Source organism: Tripterygium wilfordii, chromosome 3, assembly GCF_013401445.1.
Source record: "Tripterygium wilfordii isolate XIE 37 chromosome 3, ASM1340144v1, whole genome shotgun sequence".
NCBI classification, from domain to species: Eukaryota; Viridiplantae; Streptophyta; class Magnoliopsida; order Celastrales; family Celastraceae; genus Tripterygium; species Tripterygium wilfordii.
Window position 1 is genome coordinate 3,206,481 of NC_052234.1, and position 23,496 is coordinate 3,229,976.

General features: G+C 35.8%; 1 protein-coding gene and 1 pseudogene across 1 annotated transcript; both read right to left on the bottom strand.

Moving 5' to 3' along the window:
- The window catches only part of LOC119995517, a 77,263-nt pseudogene that overhangs the window by 45,474 nt on the left and 8,293 nt on the right, over positions 1-23,496 (bottom strand).
- Positions 18,861-20,223, bottom strand: LOC119995102 (peroxidase 5-like). Its single transcript, XM_038841482.1, has 2 exons — positions 19,615-20,223; positions 18,861-19,529 (listed from the first exon to the last, which is right to left on the bottom strand). The coding sequence occupies exons 1-2, from the start codon at positions 19,852-19,854 to the stop codon at positions 18,972-18,974; spliced, it is 798 nt and encodes a 265-aa protein (XP_038697410.1). The 5' UTR covers positions 19,855-20,223; the 3' UTR covers positions 18,861-18,971.

Sequence of the window (23,496 nt, forward strand, 5' to 3'; positions counted from 1 at the left end):
CTCATACAAAATTATGTCTCGTGGAGACATCGTATGTTATCGTAGCCTTTGACCACAATTGATTGAGCTCGTCAATCAAAGGTTGGAGATAAACATCTATCCTGCTCTTCAGATTATGAGGACCCAGAATGATTACTGTCAGCAACATAAACTCCCTTTTCATGCACATCCTAGGAGGTAAATTATAAGGAGTTAATATGACATGCCAACAAGAATAGTTCTTGCCAGATTGACCGAAAGGGGTAAAACCATCTACACAGAGACCCAATCTTATATTTCACGGTTCTAAAGCAAAATCTCCATATGTTCGGTCAAAGTGTTTCCATGCTTCTCCATCAGATGGATGACACATAATTGCGGCCTCGCTTAGATGCTCATAATGCCACCTCATCTCCTTCGCTGTAGCTGTTGAACTTATAAAGCCTTTGTAGCCTGGGAGTCAGTGGTAAGTACCACATACGGCTAATCAGAATCTCCTTGAAATTTTCACGTCCAGTTCTCCGAGCTCTATAACGATCCGCCTCGCAAAATCTGCATCACATCTCATTCACGTCGTCTTTATAGTATATCATACAATCATTTGTGCAATAGTCGATTCGTTGATACCTAAGTCCGAGTTTTGACAACAATTTCTTGGTTTAATAGAAATCTGTAGGCATCCTATTATCTCCAGGCATCGTCTCTTTCATGAGGTGAATGACTTTGTCGAAACAACCCTGCAGCATATTGTAGTCAGATTTAATTATTAAAAGCCTCATAGAAGCTGACAACTCCGAGTGTGAATCGCATCCTGCCCACAGTGGAGGTTGGGTAGCAGACAACATGTCAAAGAAACTTTGCGTCGCCGAATTCGGAGGTTCTGGCACAAACTGTTGGTTCCAACTATCTCCTTGTAAAATCTCATCCCCAATCGACGGTCCAACAACGTCTATTACCATTTGCTCGTATTGATTGAAATCAACTCGATCACTACCTTGTCAGTAATAATTTGCAGCATCCGCTTGAACATTTTCGACTTCAACGTGGGAATTATACGACATTTGTTCACCATGACTTGTCCAGCAGTGATACCCAAGCTGAAAACCTTTTTTTTATAAGTGCATCCTTATTTCATCCAACTTCTGATATCTTGTGCATTTGCACCTAACACATGGACACCTTATTGTTCCTGTATTTTGAAATTCTGAATTATTTGCACTGACATAAGCAATGAACTCCTTAACCCCCGCCAAGAACTCTTCAGTAATTCCAACCCGATTGGGTCCAACTCTCTTGTACATCTATGCACGAGATTCAGGTAGGTCCATCACAACTAGAAAACCAAATATGAATGGAAGAAGTGAAAATTAAGAGATAATGAGGCAGATGAAACAAATAAAGGAGAGGAGAGAATGATAAACGAGAGATGGATAATATGAAAGTGATGGTAAATAAAAAGAGAATTCTTTTTTTAGTATATTAGTCATGGAAGTATAATTTCGTCGCTATCTTCAATGGTATAAAACCTGACATAAAGCCTGGCAGGCCAGTCTGGCTAACATGATTTAGTGAGAGATAAGCTATTGTCCCACTAAATGAGTGACGGAAATGGTATTTCGTCACTATTTTTCATGAGTTGACATAAAATCTGGCGGGTATATTAGTAAACGAGATTTAATGACGGACATGCTATTCTGTCACTAAATTCATGACGACATAACATTTTCATCCCTAATATAGGGACGGAATAACATTTTGGTCAATCTTCAATGGTATAAACATCCGTACCTGGCAAACATCGGTACCTGACCTCTATTTGACATACAACCTGGCAAGTCAATCTGGTTAACGAGATTTAGTGTCGGAATTGAATTTTCGTCACTAACTCAGTGACGGAATTTCATTTCCATCACTAAAAATCCCCAGCTGAGCCACACCACTATAAGAAAAACTACGATTTAGTGACGAAAGACAAATCCGTCACTAAATTAGTAACGGATAAATATTTTCATCACTAACTTAGCGATGGAATGTTGGGATCGTCGCTAAATCGTTTCATCTGTGATAAAAATCTTTGATCATGTACGGATATTTAGTGACGGAAGTGTGTCCGTCACAAATCCATCGCAAAATCCATCACACAATTTGACGGGATTTGGTGTTTAATTTTGTCACGAAATTAGTGACGAAATATATTCGCCATGGAAATTTCTGTCACTAATTCTCTCGCAGACCTGGTTAGCTGCAAAGTTGACCTTTGTGACTGAACTTTGACTGAAATACTGTAACAGACCTGGTCAGATGCTAAGTTGACCTTTGTGACGGAACTTTGACTGAATATATCGTTAACTCTAAATTTAGCCACGAAAATTATTCCATCGCTAAATTTCATGACAAAATTATACCTTTGTTGTAGTGTATGTCGTTGTACCTAATAGAACGTATTTCGAAATTGCTGAAAAAAATCATCGCTAAATCTTATGCGACAATTTAAATCACCGCTGAAGTATTTGAGTAATTAAAAAAGTCAATTGTCTAAGCTTAGCGACTATTTGAGCTAAGCTTAGACAACCAACACCAATGAAGTCCATAGCAAATCAATATAATCTTCAGAGGCCTAAATCCCATAAAGTACTTAGATGAATCTCCATAACGTTCAAATACATACAAAGTACTCCAAATCCAGACAATAAAAACATAGCCCAGAAAAACTGAAGAAAATACGAGAAAAGAATCAAATCCATCTTCTTGCGAGTGGAAAGCGACTGACAAATCAATAATATGGAGTCAAGAATCGGAGTCAAAACTCATCATTAGTACCACGTGATCCTCATCATATGCCCCCACTATAGGAAAATGCTTGTTTTGTGATGAAAATTTGCGACGGAATTTCTTCAATTTTCTGTCACAAATTAATTCCACGACAGAGTTTGGCGTGAACACCTGCCAAAATTAGCAATAGAATTTAGTGACGAAGTAGCGACGAAATTACTATTATGTTACTAAAATAGTGATGGATATTGGATTCTGTCACAAAATTTCGTGATTCCGTCACTAAAATAGTGAAAGATATTGGATTCTGTCACAACAGTTAGTGATGGAATACATGTCGTTGCTACAACAGCGATGGAAGTTGATTTTTGTCACTATATTAGCGACGAAAATGTTTTTTCATCAATAAAAAGGAATATCTTGTCAAGGAAAACAAGCTTTTGAGTTGTCTAGCATCGTACATGTTTTTAGCAATGGAAGCCAATTGCCGTCGCATAATCAAGCATTTTAGCTATGAAATACCTATTGCGTCGCCAAATCCATCGCTAAAAAAATGATATTGTGCTCATAAAGGCTGTTTTTCCTGACAGTTTGCAAGGAAAAAAATGATTTTCATGACACAAATAGCAACGGAATTGCAAGGAAACATTTTCATGACAATTTGCAAAAACAGGAAACATTCTCTCAACAATCAAGGAGGATCTCTGCAATTTGTATGCCTATATCATATGACACCGAAAAAAAACCAAACAGAGATCCAATGGAGAGTCCTTCACAGCTGTCTTCGTAATATGACAGTAACATACCAAAGCCAAACAACCCACAACCAGCTATTTCAGGTATATTATATCAACAGAGAGATAACAAGAGGGAGATTCAACAAGCAGAACTGCTCGTGCTGTAGCCGATGGCTAATACGTAATATCCAAAATAACAAACTGCTCAACAAAGAACAGAACAAGGGTTTTGAGGGAACACCCCACCAAGAAAAGTACTAAAATACCCTAATACAATAATAGTAAACCCATACAAGTTAGATGACTAATAACAGACTAAATAGAGGTAGGAAAGAGAGACACCCGTGTCATCATATTATTTGAACTCTTTAAGTGGATAAACTCGTAGCTATACTTAATCAGATTCACTAACTGGTGTTCAATTATTGTTTTATATTAATTTCTTGATTTGGTGTGTGTGTGTGTGTATATATATATATATATATTTATGGGTATTATCTATATGACACAGTATTGGTTGTGTGATATGTGGATATCCTTATTATACACTTCATATCACCTAGTAAATCCTAATTAGGGCAGTAGCCTAACTTGTGATATATATATTTATGGGTATTATCTATATGACGCAGTATTGGTTGTGTGATATGTGGATATCCTTATTATACACTTCATATCACCTAGTAAATCCTAATTAGGGCAGTAGCCTAACTTGTGAACAAGTTGTTCATTATGAATTTGTAGCTACAATGTTTTTAATGTTTTAAATGGTATATGTCTGGTGCTCATTCGAGCGATCATACTCCAATTCCATCGGGTCGAGGGCGTCATCGGCTTATCTGACCTGGCACTAGCAAAGCCAGAATCCCCTCGGAGCACATTCTCATCTCCCTCATCTGTTAATCCGATTCTGCCACCTATCAAGTCCTATCCTAATAGGATGTCACCTTCCCAGGTATATCCCGAGAAGTGGGCACCATCTCCATCACATGCCCCCTACCCCACGTCCACCCACATCCCGATGATGGGCACGCAGGCTGCCAGTTGCTTCTTGTCCCAGGAAATTCTATTGACCAATTGTGTGGAAACAAAAATGTGGATATGACCATATTTTGACTCAGGGTAAGTGCATTTTTTCTTATTCTTATATTCTAGACATTAATTACATAAACATATATGTCATGTCGGACAATGCTAGAGACCTCCAAAATATGACCCCAAAAGTCCCCCAAATCTATGTTGCATTAAAATAGTCATTGATTAAAACACATGTAGGGCCACTTCACCTCCAACAATCCACATAAAATATGGTCTTTTGGGGTCACTTTTTGAGGGTCTCAAGTATTATTCATGTCATTAATATGTTCTTATTTTTTAATTTTTAGATTTGAGCCTTCTAACGTTCATAAGACGATGAGTACGATTATTAAGGGCAAGTTCAATCATGTCGTGAATACATGGAAGAGTGTTCCTAGTGAGGCCAATGGTCTTTATTTTTAGGCGTTCACGGTAAGTATAAAATACCTTAAAAAATTGTCCATAATTTAATAGGACTGTCGGATAAATTTAATAGGACTGACGGCATCTTCTCATAAAAAATTAATAAAAATTGTTACTTATTCAATTTATTCGTCTAAATTTTGTAACTACATTCATTTTGAAGTATACATATTTTTGTTTGTAAGTATAGGGTATCTATGCATTCATAGTCCATGATATTTTTGTTTTTCAATGAGAAATTAGTTAATTTTTCAATACATAACTCTAAAAAAAATTTCGGGGGTGCTACTATACCCTCGAACCCCCATCAAAATTTTGTCCCCCTCACGAAAAATCTTTGCTCCGCCCCTGATTTACCCTTTTTACTTGCCCGAAAAAGAAACTAGATATTAGAATAGGTAGCGGAAGATCACCAAAACTCGTGGACTTTTGTTATGCTAACCTACAAATGGGGTATAAAGTTAGTAACTTAGTAATCTAACATTTTTGTGGACAGTTTTTATACTGGTATGTTATGTTGTTAAAATATTCATTAAACTTGGGAATTCTCATGCTAACCTTGAAATGGAGTAGAGTTATGAATCTAACATTTTAGTGGATAATAATATAATATACAGGCCTGTAGGATTTTTTAAGGCTTTTCTTTGCTGCTACAAGGTCACTTTGCTACCCAATGTTAACTATTATTTTATTATATTTTACAGAAGATATATGAGTTGGACTCTGCCTATGATTGTGAAATAATGAACTTGTGGAATAAGATGAATGGAGAATTATTTCGGGGAATGATGGAGAAGGTTCGAAAAGAGAAAGACAAAGGTGAATGGATTAAAATGAAAGGAAGAGATGAGCTTGAAAGGCTTTGCGCAGAATCGGCTTACGTGAGGAAAAGGGCGAAAGGAAAGATGAATCAAGCATCTACGACTCACGGGTGCACTAGTACCGGTGGCTCTATTCCGCACTCCGACTATTATAGGAGACTGGTAAATTTCATAATTTTAAATCAAGTTTACATTTTCAATTGTTTATCTGCTTTAAAATTAAAATTAACTTTGTTGGACCTATGGTCCTATATGTCTAATTTTGATGATATTAAATCATTTATAAATCATAATGAAACATTAAAGCAATATTTGATTTATATGAATTGAATTTAAATGACTATATATTTTTTAGATAGTGCTGGAAATTGAGTTTTGAAAACAAACATACATGGACTAAGTTAGAGCATCAATTTTCCAATTATCATATCTTAACCAACTTAGGTCCAAATGACTTGAAACTTGAATCACATATACATGAAGGTTTAATATATGTTCTAGGACTATAATCATGAGAAATTAAGTGCATCACATATATATTTGGTCATATGCTTAAATTCCGCCAAAACTAGGTTTTACCTAATTTTGTGCATATGTGTTCTTTGTGAACGTGGTGAACCAAATGAACTCCGATTTAAATGAAATTTCGTGTGCATCTTAGTTTCATCACTATGAACATATTTGACTTAGTAAAGTTCAAGAGAAAAGGCCATTTACACTGAGTTTGCAAAATGACTTTGAATTTACACTTAAAATTTATCGGTTTCACTATTAGTGATCAAATTGCTTGGTTGAGTGACCAAACGATTTCCGATTGTTATGAAATTTTACATGGACATTCTAATACATATAAAATGATTTATCATGCAGTAATATGAATTTTCTGGGTTGTTTTTCTAATATAATTAACCTATGCGCTCTATATGAAGCTCTTTGAGCTTACATGCAATTGGGGAGTTCTACCTCCTATTTCCTTGTAGGTTAATCATCATTGTGGTCTCATATGGCTCAGAATTCAGTATGTTCAAGAGTGGTCGAAGTCCAGTTTCTAAGAATGAGCTTGGAGCTCTAGGAAACTATGAAAAATCCTATATTTGCCAACTTTCCACTAAGGCACTTAATCAAGTTGAATGAATCAAACATTGAGGCTATTGGTTGTGGTCTTCATGGAGATACAACTCTTTTCAAACATGTGGGACAAACCTTGTCCTCTCTATCATTAGTGATATATTCTTGTTTGACATTTTCACTCAAGACATGTGCTACCAAGAAAGTTATGTTGGTGCAATCAAACAAGATCCTTGACATTTTCACTCAAGACATGTGCTACCAAGAAAGTTATGTTGGTGCAATCAAACAAGATCCTTGACTAAGGGATCACTTTTGAAGTCTTTGATTCAAAATGAAGGGACAAGATGGCATAGTACAATCTACATCCATGGCTGCGAATTAAAGAGAGTTTGAATGGATAAGATTTGAAGACATACATTGATCAAATGGTTGTGCATAAGACAACTTTCTTGCTTGCAATTTTTGACTTAAAAAAAGGAGCATGTGCAACGTCTATATGCTCTATGGTGGAGATTTGTTTGCTCAAATCATCAATGACCAAGATTAGGAGCTGCAATGGATGGTAGAGATCAACTCTTGAAGTTTGATCCAATGGCTGCAAGCATAGGAGAGAATTGCCTTTAAAAGAGGATCTTCCCTTTCATACAACTTGGAGAAGCATTTACAATCAAGAGAGAACTTTGTTCAAAGCTTTCAAGCATTCAAGCATCCATTGTCTACTAAAATCCCAGCTTCTTCTTGAGCCACTACTCAAGGCCTTCTCACCATTTTGCTGCTGCAAAGAGAGGGTGCTTTCACTTAAGCTCAAGGTGTTATTTCTCCCAAAATCACCTCACCTTACCTACTTGAAAATCCTACCCGTGAGTGTGTGATTGTTGTTATTGAAAGTTCTTCACTTAAATAGCTTAGTGCTAGTTGTGAGAACCTTGGCTAAAAAACCCATTGAGAAAGTCCCTTTGTTAGGGCATATTACAAACATTGAAGTTTGAGGGAGTTCTTAGAAACCCTTGGTTGTAAAGTTTGAAGATTGTCTTGAAATCTTCAGTTTCAAGGGTGACCTAAAAACCCTTGTGAGTTTTGTGGAGCTCTTGAGAAAACCACATCCTTAGTGGAGGTTGAAAATCCTAGGTTGGTGAACCTAGGTAGTAGACGTAGGAGAAGGGTCTCCGAACTACTATAAATCGTTGTGTCAATTTTTGTTCATTGCATTGTTTGCATGTTGATTGACTAAGTGTTTAATTGTTTCCTAAACTATTTTGGTCATTGCAAGACCATGCATTAAAACTGATTTTCTGCCCTTGTGTGTTGATAATTTGCTTGAGGTTGATAATTGCATTAGTGGAGGTTTCTTTGTTAATTGTCATTAATTTGTTTAAATTGAAAAAGGGATTCCAATTGGAATTTGGGGACACAATTCACCCCCCCTCTTGTGTTAAACTCGATCCGTCAATTGGTATCGGAGCAGGTTAGCTAAAACTAGGAGTTATATCCTATTTGGCATATTTATGGCAAATATTAATTCTTATGGTGAGGCCGAAGGCCTATCCATGAATAGACCACCATTTTTCAATGGCTTGCAATACGGTTTTTGGAAAAATAGGATGAAAATTTTTATAAATTCCATTGATTATGATTTGTGGGAAGTTGTAGAGAATGGTCCTTATGTTCCTAGGAAACTTTTGGGTGATGAGATGGTAGATAAGGAAAAGAGTGAGTTTACTAAGGAAGATAAGAGATTACTTAGCCTAAATAATAAGGCAATCAACACTTTGCACATTTCACTTATTAGGAGTGAATTTGATTACATAGCTCAATGTAAGAGTGCAAAGGAGATTTGGGATATGTTAGAGTTGAAGCATGAAGGAACAAGTCAAGTGAAGGACTCTAAGATAAACATGCTAGTCACCGAGTTTGAGACCTTTAGAATGAAGAAGGGTGAGAGCATTAGGGAGATGTTTTCTAGACTTACTTGCATATGTAATGAATTAGAAGCTTTGAACAAACCATATGAGGAAGTTGATAAGGTCCAAAAGATCCTTAGGAGTTTACCTAGGATTTGGAAAGATAAGGTAGTAGCCATTAAAGAGGCTAAAGACCTTAGGAAGCTTAAGATAGAGGAATTAATAGGAAGTCTAATGACACATGAGTTGGAGATGTCAAGATTAGATGAAGAAGATGCACCACCTAAGAAAAATGGCTTAGCTCTTAGGATCAATAGTGACACTAGTTCGGATTCTAGTGATGATGATAGTGAAATAGGGGCAGCCCTATTAGCTAAGCATTTCAAGAAGTTCTTGAAGATGAACAAACGTGGAGGATTCAAGAATAGAAAGGCTTTTAAAGAAAAGAGAGAGGAGATAGAGAAAGAAAAGAGTACTTGCTTTAAGTGTGGCAAAGTAGGTCACTTTATGGCCGATTGCCCTAAGCTTCAAAAGAAGAAGCATAAGGAATATAGAGAGAAAGAGAAGAAGAAGGACAAAGGGAAGAAGGAGAAGAAGGCATTCAAGGCCACTTGGGATGATTCTTCATCATCATCTTCAAGTGATAGTGAAGAGGAACTCCAAGCCAACTTGTGTCTCATGGCAAATGAGGAAGAGGAAGTGTCCTCATCAAATTCGGATGAGATGGTAACATCTTCTAAACCTTCTTATGATGAGCTCTCTTGTGTTTATGATGAACTTTATATTGCTTATGAGAAATTAATGCATAAACACAAGCATACTAAGAAAGAAGTTAGTAGACTTTCTAAAGTAGAAAAAATGCATCTAAATGAGTGTTGTGATTTGAAATCTAAATATGATGATGTATGTTTTTCACTTGATGCATTAGTTCAAGAAAATGAGGATTTAAAAGATCAATTGAAAACATGTGTTAATTCTAGTAACATTGCATCATCTAGCAATTCACATGACTTAGATGCTTTGCATGCTAGGATTCATGAGCTAGAAGGTGAGTTGGATACATGGGATGATCATGAGTGCATTATTATGCCTAACTCTTCTTCTCTACGAAAAGAGCTTGATATGGCCAATGAGAAATACAATATGCTTGAAAAACAATTTTCAAAATTTTCTATGAGTTCTTCTAAATTGGATGAACTTCTTGCATCTCAAAGACATTATCTTGACAAGAGTGGATTAGGATATGATCCTATGAAACTTAAGGACACCCTAGAGGCTAAGGAGGCCACGGTCAATGTGAACAAAAATGGTACCTACCCCAAGGGTAAGGCTAATGTTCCTAAGGGAACTACACCTAGGAAGAGAAAAGTTTATGTGAAGAAGGTTTGGGTGCCTAAAGGGTTGAATGACTTTGAAAAGAAAGCATATGTGATGAGAACTTTCAAAATTGATGCATATGCCTTTATTGCTACTAACCCCAAAGGATCCAAAGTTTGGATACCTAAGGTATATTAAACATGTGTTTATCTAGGTGTGCTTAAAATCCAAATCCGAATCATGCAAATGGTATTTGGATAGTGGTTGTTCTAGACACATGACGGGAGATGCTTCATTATTCACATCCTTTGAAGCAAAGAAGAATGGAGGATTTGTGACCTTTGGAGACAAGGCCAAAGGTAAGATCCTAGGCTTGGGATCCATAGGTAACTCTTCTTTCTCCCTTAGTGAAGTAAGATTGGTTGAAAATTTATCTTTTAATTTATTGAGTGTTAGTCATTTAGCCGATAAAGGCTTTGATATTCTTTTCAAAAATGATAAATGTTATGTGTTTGATGTTTATGGTAATGTTGTGAAATTAGGAAGTAGAAGTGGTGATATGTATGTAATGCATTTTGATGCTATGAAAAATTCTAAAATATCTTGCTTGCTTGCTAAGAATGATGATGCTTTGCATTGACATAGAAGATTAGGTCATATCGGAATGTCTACATTGAAAAAGTTGTGTGCCAATGAACTTATTAGAGGATTGCCTAAGTTAAATTTCAATGTTGAACATGTTTGTGATTTTTGTGTTAGGGGTAAACAAACTAAAGAGTCTTTTAAGCCTAAACTTGATATTAGTACTTCTAGGCCTCTAGAATTGTTACATATGGATTTATTTGGTCCTAGTAGAGTTAGGAGTCTAGGTGGAAAATACTATGCATTTGTTATTGTGGATGATTATACTAGATTTACATGGTGTTTGTTTCTTGTGCATAAAAGTGATGCATTGCATGCTTTTGAAAACTTACTTAGGAGATTGCAAAATGAGCATAACTTAAAAGTTTCAAAAATTAGAAGTGACCATGGAGGTGAATTTGAAAATGCTAATTTTTTGATTCTTTGTGTGCTTCTTTTGGTATTAAACACGAGTTTAGTACTCCTAGGACACCTCAACAAAATGGGGTTGTAGAAAGGAAGAATAGAACTTTACAAGAACTAGGAAGAACCATGCTTCTAGAATATAATCTTCCTAAATATTTTTGGGACGAAGCTACTAGTAATGCATGTTATGTGAGTAATAGATTTAGCATTAGAAAAGGATTAAAGAAAACTCCTTATGAACTCTTGTATGGCAAGAAACCTAAAGTAGATTACTTTAAGGTTTTTGGTGCTAAATGTTTTATTTTAAATACCAAAGACAATTTGGATAAATTTGATGCAAAGAGTGACATTGGAATATTTTTAGGATATTCATCATCATCTAAAGCATATAGAGTATTTAACTCTAGAACTAAAATTGTGGAAGAAAGTGTAAATGTTAAATTCGATGATATGACCACACTTACTCCAAATGTGCGTGTAGAAAATAAATTTTCAGATTTGGAACATCCTTTGAAGCACAAAAATAAAGGTACACATGGAGTACAATTGCTAGAAGAAGATGAAGATGATGTCCCTTTGGTGGAGAACTTAAGGGAGATGAATATCTCAAATGAAGAAACACCACCAAATGAAGAAAGTGAAGGTGAACCCGAGGGAAATGAAGAACCAAAAGAAGCTGAAAATGCTATGGAACAACCGGGTGTTCACAAATACAAGGTGATGAAGTCTCATCCAAAAGAACTAATTATTGGAGACTTGCATCAAGGAAGGCAACTAAGAGCCAAAAGGGACTCTACGGTCAATTCTAATCCTTTAAACTCTTTTGTCATGCTTTCTTTAGTAGAGCCTAAAAATGTACGTGATGCTTTGCATGATGATGATTGGGTGTATGCCATGCAAGAGGAGTTAGAACAATTTGAGAGAAGTAAGGTTTGGACTCTTTGTCCTAAACCTAAAGACCACACCATTATAGGAACAAAATGGGTCTATAGGAATAAGATGGATGAAAATGGTAATGTAACTAGGAACAAAGCTAGATTAGTGGCCCAAGGATATTGCCAAGAAGAGGGCATTGACTTTGATGAAACCTTTGCACCGGTTGCAAGGTTAGAGGCTATTAGATTATTGCTTGCATTTGCATGTTACAAAAATATCAAACTTTTTCAAATGGATGTGAAAAGTGCATTTTTAAATGGTGTGATAAATGAGGAAGTTTATGTTAAACAACCTCCCGGATTTGAAAGTAAGAAATTTCCAAACCATGTTTACAAACTAGACAAGGCTTTATATGGTTTAAAACAAGCTCCTAGAGCTTGGTATGAAAGATTGTCTAAGTTCTTGCTTGAAAATGGTTTTCAATGTGGTAGTATTGATGATACTTTGTTTATTAAATACAAAGGTCTTGATATGCTAATTGTGCAAATATATGTTGATGATATTGTGTTTGGTGCTACATTAGAATCTATGTGTGAAGATTTTGCATTATGCATGAAGAATGAATTTGAAATGAGTATGATGGGTGAGTTGACTTACTTTCTAGGTTTACAAATTAAACAAACCCCACTTGGCACTCACATTAGTCAAACTAAGTATACAAATGAGATATTAAAAAGGTTTGGCATGGATATTTCTAAAGGTTCATCCACACCTATGGGAGTGGGAACCAAATTAGAACCCGACCTAGATGGTAATGATGTTGATCAAAAGCGATATAGGTCAATGATTGGTAGTTTACTTTACTTGACCGCATCTAGGCCCGATATTATGTTTAGTGTTTGCATGTGTGCAAGATTTCAATCTAATCCTAAGCAAACACATCTCATGGCCATAAAGAAGATTCTTAGGTACTTAAAGGACACACCTTCCCTAGGGTTGTGGTATGATAAGAAATCTTCATTTGACTTGCATTCATTTGTAGATGCCGACTTTGCGGGTTACAAAATAAATAGGAAAAGTACTAGTGGTACTTGTCAATACCTAGGAAATATGCTCATATCTTGGTTCTCCAAGAAGCAAACATGTGTTGCTTTGAGCACTACCGAAGCCGAATATATGGCTATTGGTAGTTGTACTTGCCAATTGCTTTGGATTAAACAACAAATGCTTGATTTTAATATGGAATTTTCAAACATTCCAATTCTTTGTGATAACATAAGTGCCATACATTTGTCTAAGAATCCTAGATATCATGGTAAAGCTAAGCATATAGACATTAGACATCATTTCATTAGAGATCATGTTGCTAAAAAGAACATTGTGCTTGAACATGTAGAAGGGGAACATAATATTGCCGATTTGTTCACTAAACCTTTAGCTAAGGATAGATTCATAAAACTAAGAAATGCATTGGGTTTGTGTGAAGCACCTTGAGAGCATATTTCTTGAATGCATATCCTTGTTTGATTGATATCCCAAGATTGAACTTGAATGCTTATTATATTTTCTTGGTGATATGTGCTTATAAGCTAAATGTATAAATTGGTATGCATGATTGAAGGGGGAGTGACCTAGTGTCATTAGGAGGCCATGGGTCACTTAGTGTGATAGGCTCCAAATTAGGTCACTTAGGTTCTATTAGTTCAATTGGTGTGTTGCCATGACTATTTGTTGATGAGAACTAGTTTTGATATTATTTGAAGTATGTTTATGGTCTTAAATCACTTTTGTGATAAAATCTCAAAAATGCTTATAAATCTTTTCCAAAACTTGCATCAACCCCTTAGTTCTCCACTTTTTGATTTATTACAAAAAGGGGGAGAGACATGATGATAAATTGCATTAAAATCATTTGCCAAAATGCATATATAGGCATAACTTAAGGGGGAGTGTATATGCCATGATTGGGAGAGAATAGATGTTAAAGTAAGGGGGAGCTAAGCTTACTTAACTAAAGTTGTATATGAGTTTCAAAAGTGTTTTAAATTGATATCATTAAACTTTTTAATGCACTTTGAATTGATATTAAATTCAATTACAATCAAATAGACATTTATATCATGCATGTTTTGTAATCATCAAAAAGGGGGAGATTGTTGGACCTATGGTCCTATATGTCTAATTTTGATGATATTAAATCATTTATAAATCATAATGAAACATTAAAGCAATATTTGATTTATATGAATTGAATTTAAATGACTATATATTTTTTAGATAGTGCTGGAAATTAAGTTTTGAAAACAAACATACATGGACTAAGTTAGAGCATCAATTTTCCAATTATCATATCTTAACCAACTTAGGTCCAAATGACTTGAAACTTGAATCACATATACATGAAGGTTTAATATATGTTCTAGGACTATAATCATGAGAAATTAAGTGCATCACATATATATTTGGTCATATGCTTAAATTCCGCCAAAACTAGGTTTTACCTAATTTTGTGCATATGTGTTCTTTGTGAACGTGGTGAACCAAATGAACTCCGATTTAAATGAAATTTCGTGTGCATCTTAGTTTCATCACTATGAACATATTTGACTTAGTAAAGTTCAAGAGAAAAGGCCATTTACACTGAGTTTGCAAAATGACTTTGAATTTACACTTAAAATTTATCGGTTTCACTATTAGTGATCAAATTGCTTGGTTGAGTGACCAAACGATTTCCGATTGTTATGAAATTTTACATGGACATTCTAATACATATAAAATGATTTATCATGCAGTAATATGAATTTTCTGGGTTGTTTTTCTAATATAATTAACCTATGCGCTCTATATGAAGCTCTTTGAGCTTACATGCAATTGGGGAGTTCTACCTCCTATTTCCTTGTAGGTTAATCATCATTGTGGTCTCATATGGCTCAGAATTCAGTATGTTCAAGAGTGGTCGAAGTCCAGTTTCTAAGAATGAGCTTGGAGCTCTAGGAAACTATGAAAAATCCTATATTTGCCAACTTTCCACTAAGGCACTTAATCAAGTTGAATGAATCAAACATTGAGGCTATTGGTTGTGGTCTTCATGGAGATACAACTCTTTTCAAACATGTGGGACAAACCTTGTCCTCTCTATCATTAGTGATATATTCTTGTTTGACATTTTCACTCAAGACATGTGCTACCAAGAAAGTTATGTTGGTGCAATCAAACAAGATCCTTGACATTTTCACTCAAGACATGTGCTACCAAGAAAGTTATGTTGGTGCAATCAAACAAGATCCTTGACTAAGGGATCACTTTTGAAGTCTTTGATTCAAAATGAAGGGACAAGATGGCATAGTACAATCTACATCCATGGCTGAGAATTAAAGAGAGTTTGAATGGTCAAGATTTGAAGACATACATTGATCAAATGGTTGTGCATAAGACAACTTTCTTGCTTGCAATTTTTGACTTAAAAAAAGGAGCATGTGCAACGTCTATATGCTCTATGGTGGAGATTTGTTTGCTCAAATCATCAATGACCAAGATTAGGAGCTGCAATGGATGGTAGAGATCAACTCTTGAAGTTTGATCCAATGGCTGCAAGCATAGGAGAGAATTGCCTTTAAAAGAGGATCTTCCCTTTCATACAACTTGGAGAAGCATTTACAATCAAGAGAGAACTTTGTTCAAAGCTTTCAAGCATTCAAGCATCCATTGTCTACTAAAATCCCAGCTTCTTCTTGAGCCACTACTCAAGGCCTTCTCACCATTTTGCTGCTGCAAAGAGAGGGTGCTTTCACTTAAGCTCAAGGTGTTATTTCTCCCAAAATCACCTCACCTTACCTACTTGAAAATCCTACCCGTGAGTGTGTGATTGTTGTTATTGAAAGTTCTTCACTTAAATAGCTTAGTGCTAGTTGTGAGAACCTTGGCTAAAAAACCCATTGAGAAAGTCCCTTTGTTAGGGCATATTACAAACATTGAAGTTTGAGGGAGTTCTTAGAAACCCTTGGTTGTAAAGTTTGAAGATTGTCTTGAAATCTTCAGTTTCAAGGGTGACCTAAAAACCCTTGTGAGTTTTGTGGAGCTCTTGAGAAAACCACATCCTTAGTGGAGGTTGAAAATCCTAGGTTGGTGAACCTAGGTAGTAGACGTAGGAGAAGGGTCTCCGAACTACTATAAATCGTTGTGTCAATTTTTGTTCATTGCATTGTTTGCATGTTGATTGACTAAGTGTTTAATTGTTTCCTAAACTATTTTGGTCATTGCAAGACCATGCATTAAAACTGATTTTCTGCCCTTGTGTGTTGATAATTTGCTTGAGGTTGATAATTGCATTAGTGGAGGTTTCTTTGTTAATTGCCATTAATTTGTTTAAATTGAAAAAGGGATTCCAATTGGAATTTGGGGACACAATTCACCCCCCCTCTTGTGTTAAACTCGATCCGTCAAACTTGTCGTTTAACTTAAATTACAGAAAGAAGAATATAGTCAGGACCCCACTCAGGCTGAGGTATTTATTCGTACCTATCAAAAAAGGGTACTCAAGAATTCGTTGAAGAACGAGCAACCAATACATATGTAAGTAATATAAATCTTGTTAAATTTGAATATTAATAAGATATTTAAATCATGATGATATTTGATATTATAATTTTTTTAATATTGATACAAGATGAATTCAACAAGCTGAAGGAAGCTCGGTCCACTCAAGCATCGACCATCGGAGAGTCATCGTTGAACCGTTGGATGGGAACTCCATATTCTTCGAGGCGGGTAGGGGGTTCAATAAGAAAGGATGTATCTACCGTCTTGTATCAGAGTCGCATCGTTTGCGCTGTTCATTTTCTTATAGCGGACATTTGGATCGCATCCTCAGTATTTGCTGCAGCAGATAGAGGATCGTGTGGCTCAATTGAATTCTGAGTTACAGGATCAGTTCATAGATCAACGAACTATGATCAACACCTTGTAGGAGGAGTTGCAGTTCTGTAAGCAGTTGGTGTAGATGCAAAGCCAAATGATGCAGCAACAAGACCGGAGGTTGGAGGAACAAGACCGGAAGATACAACAAGAAAGTCGAATGATGCAAGACCTCTTTGCTTGGTTTGGGATGTAACCACCCTATGATAACCCCGATGACGATTGCGAGGATGATGTGCACACTTTTGATGAAGGTTAGCTTTTGGGGTTGTTTTGTATTGTGAAAAGTTTGACAAATAGCCTTAAACAAATTTTTACGTAATTGATTTTTATCGTAAATATTTTTAATGAATTTTAAATACAATTATATTAGTCAAATTATAATATTAATAATCGCATTTAAAAGATAAAAATACGGAAATAATAAATTAAAAATAACATTAGTGACGGAAATTTTACAATGGTATTTGTGATGTCTTGATTGGAATATGATGATTACAGTGTAACAAATAATTTTTTTGGAACGATAGTTGGTTTTAAGGGTTTGATTGGTGATCCTATTGTAGTAACATTGTGTGATTTTGATATATTGGATAAGCTAATAATTCCTTTGTAGATGATACTGGTGGACTTTTGATTTTTATAGTTTCAGCGGTACTTGATGATTCTTTTTCATATAGAAAAGTGTATAGAATAAATATTACACATGATGTTTTATGGTAGGTTACAATGACGATAATTACCTTTTGGATACGAATATAATAGTTAACGAATATTATAAGAAAATAGTTATGTCGGTTAAGTAGTGTGAATTTGGGTGAACAAAGTAAAGTTTCAAGGTCACGTAATCTCTAAGGAGGGTGTGGTGGTTGACTTTTCTAAAGTTGAAGCTGTTTGTATATATATATGTGCCCCGTCTGTGTGTGTATATATATGTGCAATGTGTGTGTGTGTATATATATATATAATATGAGGAATTCTCACATTAGGGTCTCATGTAAGGGTGTAAAATAAGAGTTATTTTTTAATGGTGTGGATGAATGAGATAACAAGTGTGGTCCACTGTTTAAACATAAACTCTTATTTTACACCCTTACGTTAGACCCTTATATGAGAATTCTTGTATAATACATATACATATATATAATACATATATAAATATTAAATAGTCAAAAATCGGGCCCGACCCAAAGCCTTGTGCCTTAGGGGCATGGGCCTCATTTTGAGGGTCATGCCCGGTCCAAAGCCCGATTCTCAAAATCGGGCTGACCTGTCCTGTCCTGTCCTGTCCTGTCCTGCCCTGCCCGATACCGACCCCTATCTCTAGATCATCCAAGGGTGGGTTTCTCTTGTTGACCACAACAGGCATGCGTGCTCTATTGGTCCATCCATAAACCCCTCGTTCTTCATAGAATCTGACAAAACTCCCATGAATACGTTTGAGAATTTGACTTTTGGGGTTAGACTTGGTTTTTAGGGTTAGACGTACTTTAGTTTTTAATTCCTTATATTTTTCATGTCATTTCATGTTTTCTAAATGATATTACCATGTCAACAAAAATTAGTCACATCAGCGATTTTGGATGGAAAACATAATGGAGGGCTAACGGTTAGTGTTCATTATAATTCAGGGGCTTATTTGATCCGAAATAAAGTTCAGTGACTCAATCGACTCAGTCGTCAAAGTTTAGGGGCCATTTTGATTCTTCTCCCTATTCTTTCTCCAAGATTATAAATACTAAATAGATTTTTTTTTATCCTTTCTATATTTTTCTACAAATTCCCTTGATAAAAATATCACGTCAATTATTAGATGTTATGTTCCAATCCCTCAAACGACAATTGGATGCATTATTCCCAAACTCGCATACCAATATATAATAAAGAAATAGATGAGCAAGCATATATAGTTAATACAAAGGACACAAATTTTCCAATACGAATGGGTATACAATTTGATTGAGTAGTACATCCGATGTAATCAAAAAAGAAAAAAAGGATGACAAAATGATGACAAATGAAGAGTACTGCGAGTACTAGTTGACTGCGCTGCAAATCCTTCTTATCTGGCCAGCGGAACCCGTAAGAACATCAATGTCTCCCATTTTGATCATGGCCGATGCAAAATCATTCTTGAAAGTGCTGGGGTTCCTGCTATAATCATTGACAATGCTGTCCGTGGATCCGCCACTAAAGAGAACTTGATCCGAATGAAGAAGCCCCTTCTTTTGTTGTAAATTCTTGAAATAATTGTTGTCGAAAGAATCAGGAGTCACCAAATCGAGCGGTGCCAAATTCCTGTCGCTGCCACTACTTGGACAGCCGCGCTTGCGAGTGCTAGCAAATCCAGCATCGATGTCACTTGTGTTATCGTATATCCTCTGGCGAAATGTGAAGCATTGAGCTTGTCCGATTGTGTGGGAACCTGACAGTGCAACCATGTCTCTTGCACTAAGGCCTTTGTTTTGGAAAACAGATATAAGTCGATCAACACCGTCTAGAAAACTAGGAAGCTGTCCACTTTCAGCTAGAGATCTGCTTGCAGTGGTCGAGTCCCGTCTTCCAAGCTTCACAGTCCAAGATGGACCACCCACCTAACAAAATCCAAAAGTTAGTTTAAGTTCTGAGCCCAAAACCCAAAACCTTAAATACTACAAATTTATAAATATATACACTTACATATTCAGATGCATCTCTCACAGCCACTGCGATAATGTCAGCACAAGATACAATGCCAGGACATACTTTCTCTACTTCAGCCTTGGCATTGTCTATGACTTCATAGCCTCTAACAGATTTATCATTAGGACCTGCAGTCTTTTCACTTTGGATTGATGATGTTTCATCGAGTAAGATCGATGCATCACATCCCTGAACGAAACAATCATGGAAATGGAGACGAATGAGCGATGCCGCCATTCGACGTTCTCTCGCAATTGCAGATCTTATTGATGTTCTAATGGTACTGAGTGCATTAGGACATGTATTCTGATAGAAGGTTTAAGAAAGCTGTGCTTGGCATGTTGTGCTCATGAGAAACAGCATCAACACTAAAGCACCAGTTTTGTTTAAATGTTGAGAAGCTGAAGCTGCCATATTGAAATAAAAGGAGTATAAGTAGTTGAGAGTAGAGAGAGGAATTGAAATTGAAGAATTGGTGCAGGATACATTTTACTGCAACAATTTATAGGTTGAGATAGGTAACGCGTGGCTGACACAATCAACATATTATGCTAGCAATATGTGACTGAATCTATTTTTATATATTTGAAAGAGTGTGTGCATGACTTATTCTACATTCGAAGAATTGGTGCAGGATACATTTTAATGCAACAATTTATAGGATGAGATAGGTATCCCGTGAGTGACACAATCAACATATTATGCTAGCAATATGTGACTCAATCTATTTTTATATATTTGAAAGAGTGTGTGCATGACTTATTCTACTTTTGACTTATCAACAATAGAATACTACTTACCATAATCAATGTATGTAGAGTTGGGAAAAAAACGGAATGGGAGGGGTTTCAATTCCTTACTACAATTATCCCTCAAAAATCATGTTAAATCATGAAAATGACATATTAGAGTTTAGGAGTTAGAAATTAGTGTTTAGAGTTTAGAGTTTAAGGTTTAGAGTTTATGACTTAATTTTTAGTGTTTAGAGTTTAGGATTGAGGGTTTAAAATTTAGTATTTAGAATTTTTTTTCCCCAAAATCTACTATATATTAACATTATGAATAGCAAAAATATTTAATTACACATTTTAATTCATGATTTAACGTAGTTTTGAGGTAGAATTGGAGTCGGAATTGAAGCCCCCAATCCCAGGGAAAACACATTTTATATTTATATTTATATGCAATAAAATAAATGTTAAATTGTTAATGTCAAAAGTCAAACATGAGAATTATAGCTGTTATACACATATCATTTCGTATACGCATGGATTATCCTTTCCAGTGGGATCCGCATGCATGCATGCAATGTTGGATGGTTTTTGACATTTGACGTGGTAGTTTCTCTTGAAGGTGATAGCTGGATTGGTTTTTCTGCTTGCTATTTAATATTAAAGTAGAAAAATCAACAAATTAAAGTGGGAAAAATTCGGCAAAGTAAAGGGGACATGTTGACTAGTACTGGTTAAGCAGATCTGTTCCATGTTGACTAAACGGGTTTTTCGTTGTTGATTAATTAAAAGCAAATACACTAATTACGAGGCAGTTCCTTTTGAAACTTCTGGCTTGCTTGTTCAACTCCAAGCCGCCACCCTCCTCTAGACATATTGCCAACGAATTTACAGTCCGTCCCCATTAACCGCTCGGGCATCGACCCAGGAAGAATAAATTCTGGGCTTACTGAGAATCCCTGATCAATTTTTCCTTTCGTAATACCTTACCCCCAGGGGAAGTCGAATCCCCGCTGCCTCCTTGAAAGAGAGATGTCCTGAACCACTAGACGATGGGGGCATAGTTGCCCGACCACCAGCACACTATGCTCATAGTATGAGCAGTTTTTTGAAATTGTCAATATACAATAGAATGATATGGTCTGACTAGATCCGAAGTCTTTTTTCGTCTTTCATGATTCCATATAATTTTTTGTCTATTTCTGAATCATTCATTAGAATCGCTATTCTATATAAATCTATTTTTTATTATCTACTAAAATTTCCATTCTAGGTAATCCTGGATGCTACTTAAATTTTTACACGCAGTAATTATTAAATAAGATATATAACGACCAAGGGTTCAGTTCCTAATATCCTAATGGGACATTTGGTTCATAATTGTGTGAGATAAGTAGGAGATAAGTGCAAGGTGAGTGTGAGATAAGAATAGGATGTGCATGGTAATGCTTGGTATAAAATAAAGAATGAGCATGAGTGTGAAAATATTAAGGGGTTTTTACCTATAAGGACAAAAACTAAAAGTTATATCCAAACAAGGACAATCTAAAAAAAACTTTAGAAAAAATGACAAAACCTACCAACTTACGAAAATATCTTCCTTCCTTCTTTCTTCCTCCTCCTCCTCATTCCTTGCTCCACCATATCGGAAGTTGGCCGTCCGTCCATCATTTTCAACAAGCCAACTATCGAAATAAAGCTCTAAATCAACTCGATCAAAGCATCACCCACAGTCGATTATCACTTGAGTCGCCGAAAAAGCTTTGTGAAATCACAGCCACCGTTTGAAAAAAAGCTAAATCCGGTCCATATGGCCAACGCCGGCGACTATCAACGCCCCAATCAACTCCACGGATCAAGGCACATCACCTATGAGGTTTTATTGCTTTTTCGAACTCTTTTTTTTTTTTCTGAAATGTTATCTGTTTCGAAACTTCAAACATATAACATTTCATTAAATACAGATAACATTTTAACAAGATAGATAACATTTAGCAAGACAAATAATATTATGACAGATATCAAATTAATCGAAATAGAAAACATATCATCTGCAGTCTATAGATCCCAAAAAATCACGAAAATCACCACAGAAAATGTCGAAAATAATGATGTGATGACAAATCGAAGGAAAACTACAAGATCTATAGGTCTCGTGATGAGTATGAGTAGATCTAGTTTGAATACAACAAAAATGGGGATGAAAAATCACTAAAAAATGATATAGAACTCTCGAATAAGCCATGAGGGGCGGAGAAGAAGCTTCCAACGGCGGAGACGAAGCTTCCGACAGAGTTCAAAAATGAATCATGTGCAGGAGACATGTGTCATGTTTGAGGATGAAGATGAGGGTATTTTAGACAATAAAATCATTTATTTTTTAACTTTTTGTCTTTTTTGGAATATTAGTTCAAATTACATGGACTTTATGGAATAAGACTTTTAAGAGTGTCCTTCTTGAAACAAAACTCTTCAATAAGGGACAAATCTTTAATTTTCCCAAATATTAATAGTACAATTTTCATATTATCCATTTTTTCTTTTTAGAAAATAAAACAATATTTTATAACAATGATAAAAGAGCCTTTTACACATCAAAACTCATTCTCTTTTGTGGAGAATAGTCATTCTCACCATTTTGGTGAGGTTGGCTATTCTCCACAAAAGGAGAATAGAGCAAGGAATGAGTTTGAGATTCCACCCTCCAAAACTCAACCAAATAAGAGAATATTTAATCCCACCCTCATTCCCCCCTCAAAACACCAACCAAATGTCCCATAATGGTTTAGAAAGAGTCTTCCTTTTTTTGAAGATATCATGAACCTAATGTTGGCATGAGTTGTAAATTTGACTCTTTCATAATTGATAGGAGAAATTATAGTGTGAACAAATAAAATGACACATGCCAGGTCAGCAGGACACGTGGGATGGAGAATGAGAAATGTATGACCAGCTTCCAGGAAGCATCGTACTAGGGAAGAGGTTAGGAGAGGATCTGTCTCACTCCCATGAATAATACCTCAAGCTAAATTCAAATGTGAAGAAGATCAGGGATCATGAGGGATTTTATCCTACCTGCCATAACACTCCATATCCTATCTACCATAATAGGTGGCATACAGAGGAATGACTTCCCAGAGACAATCTA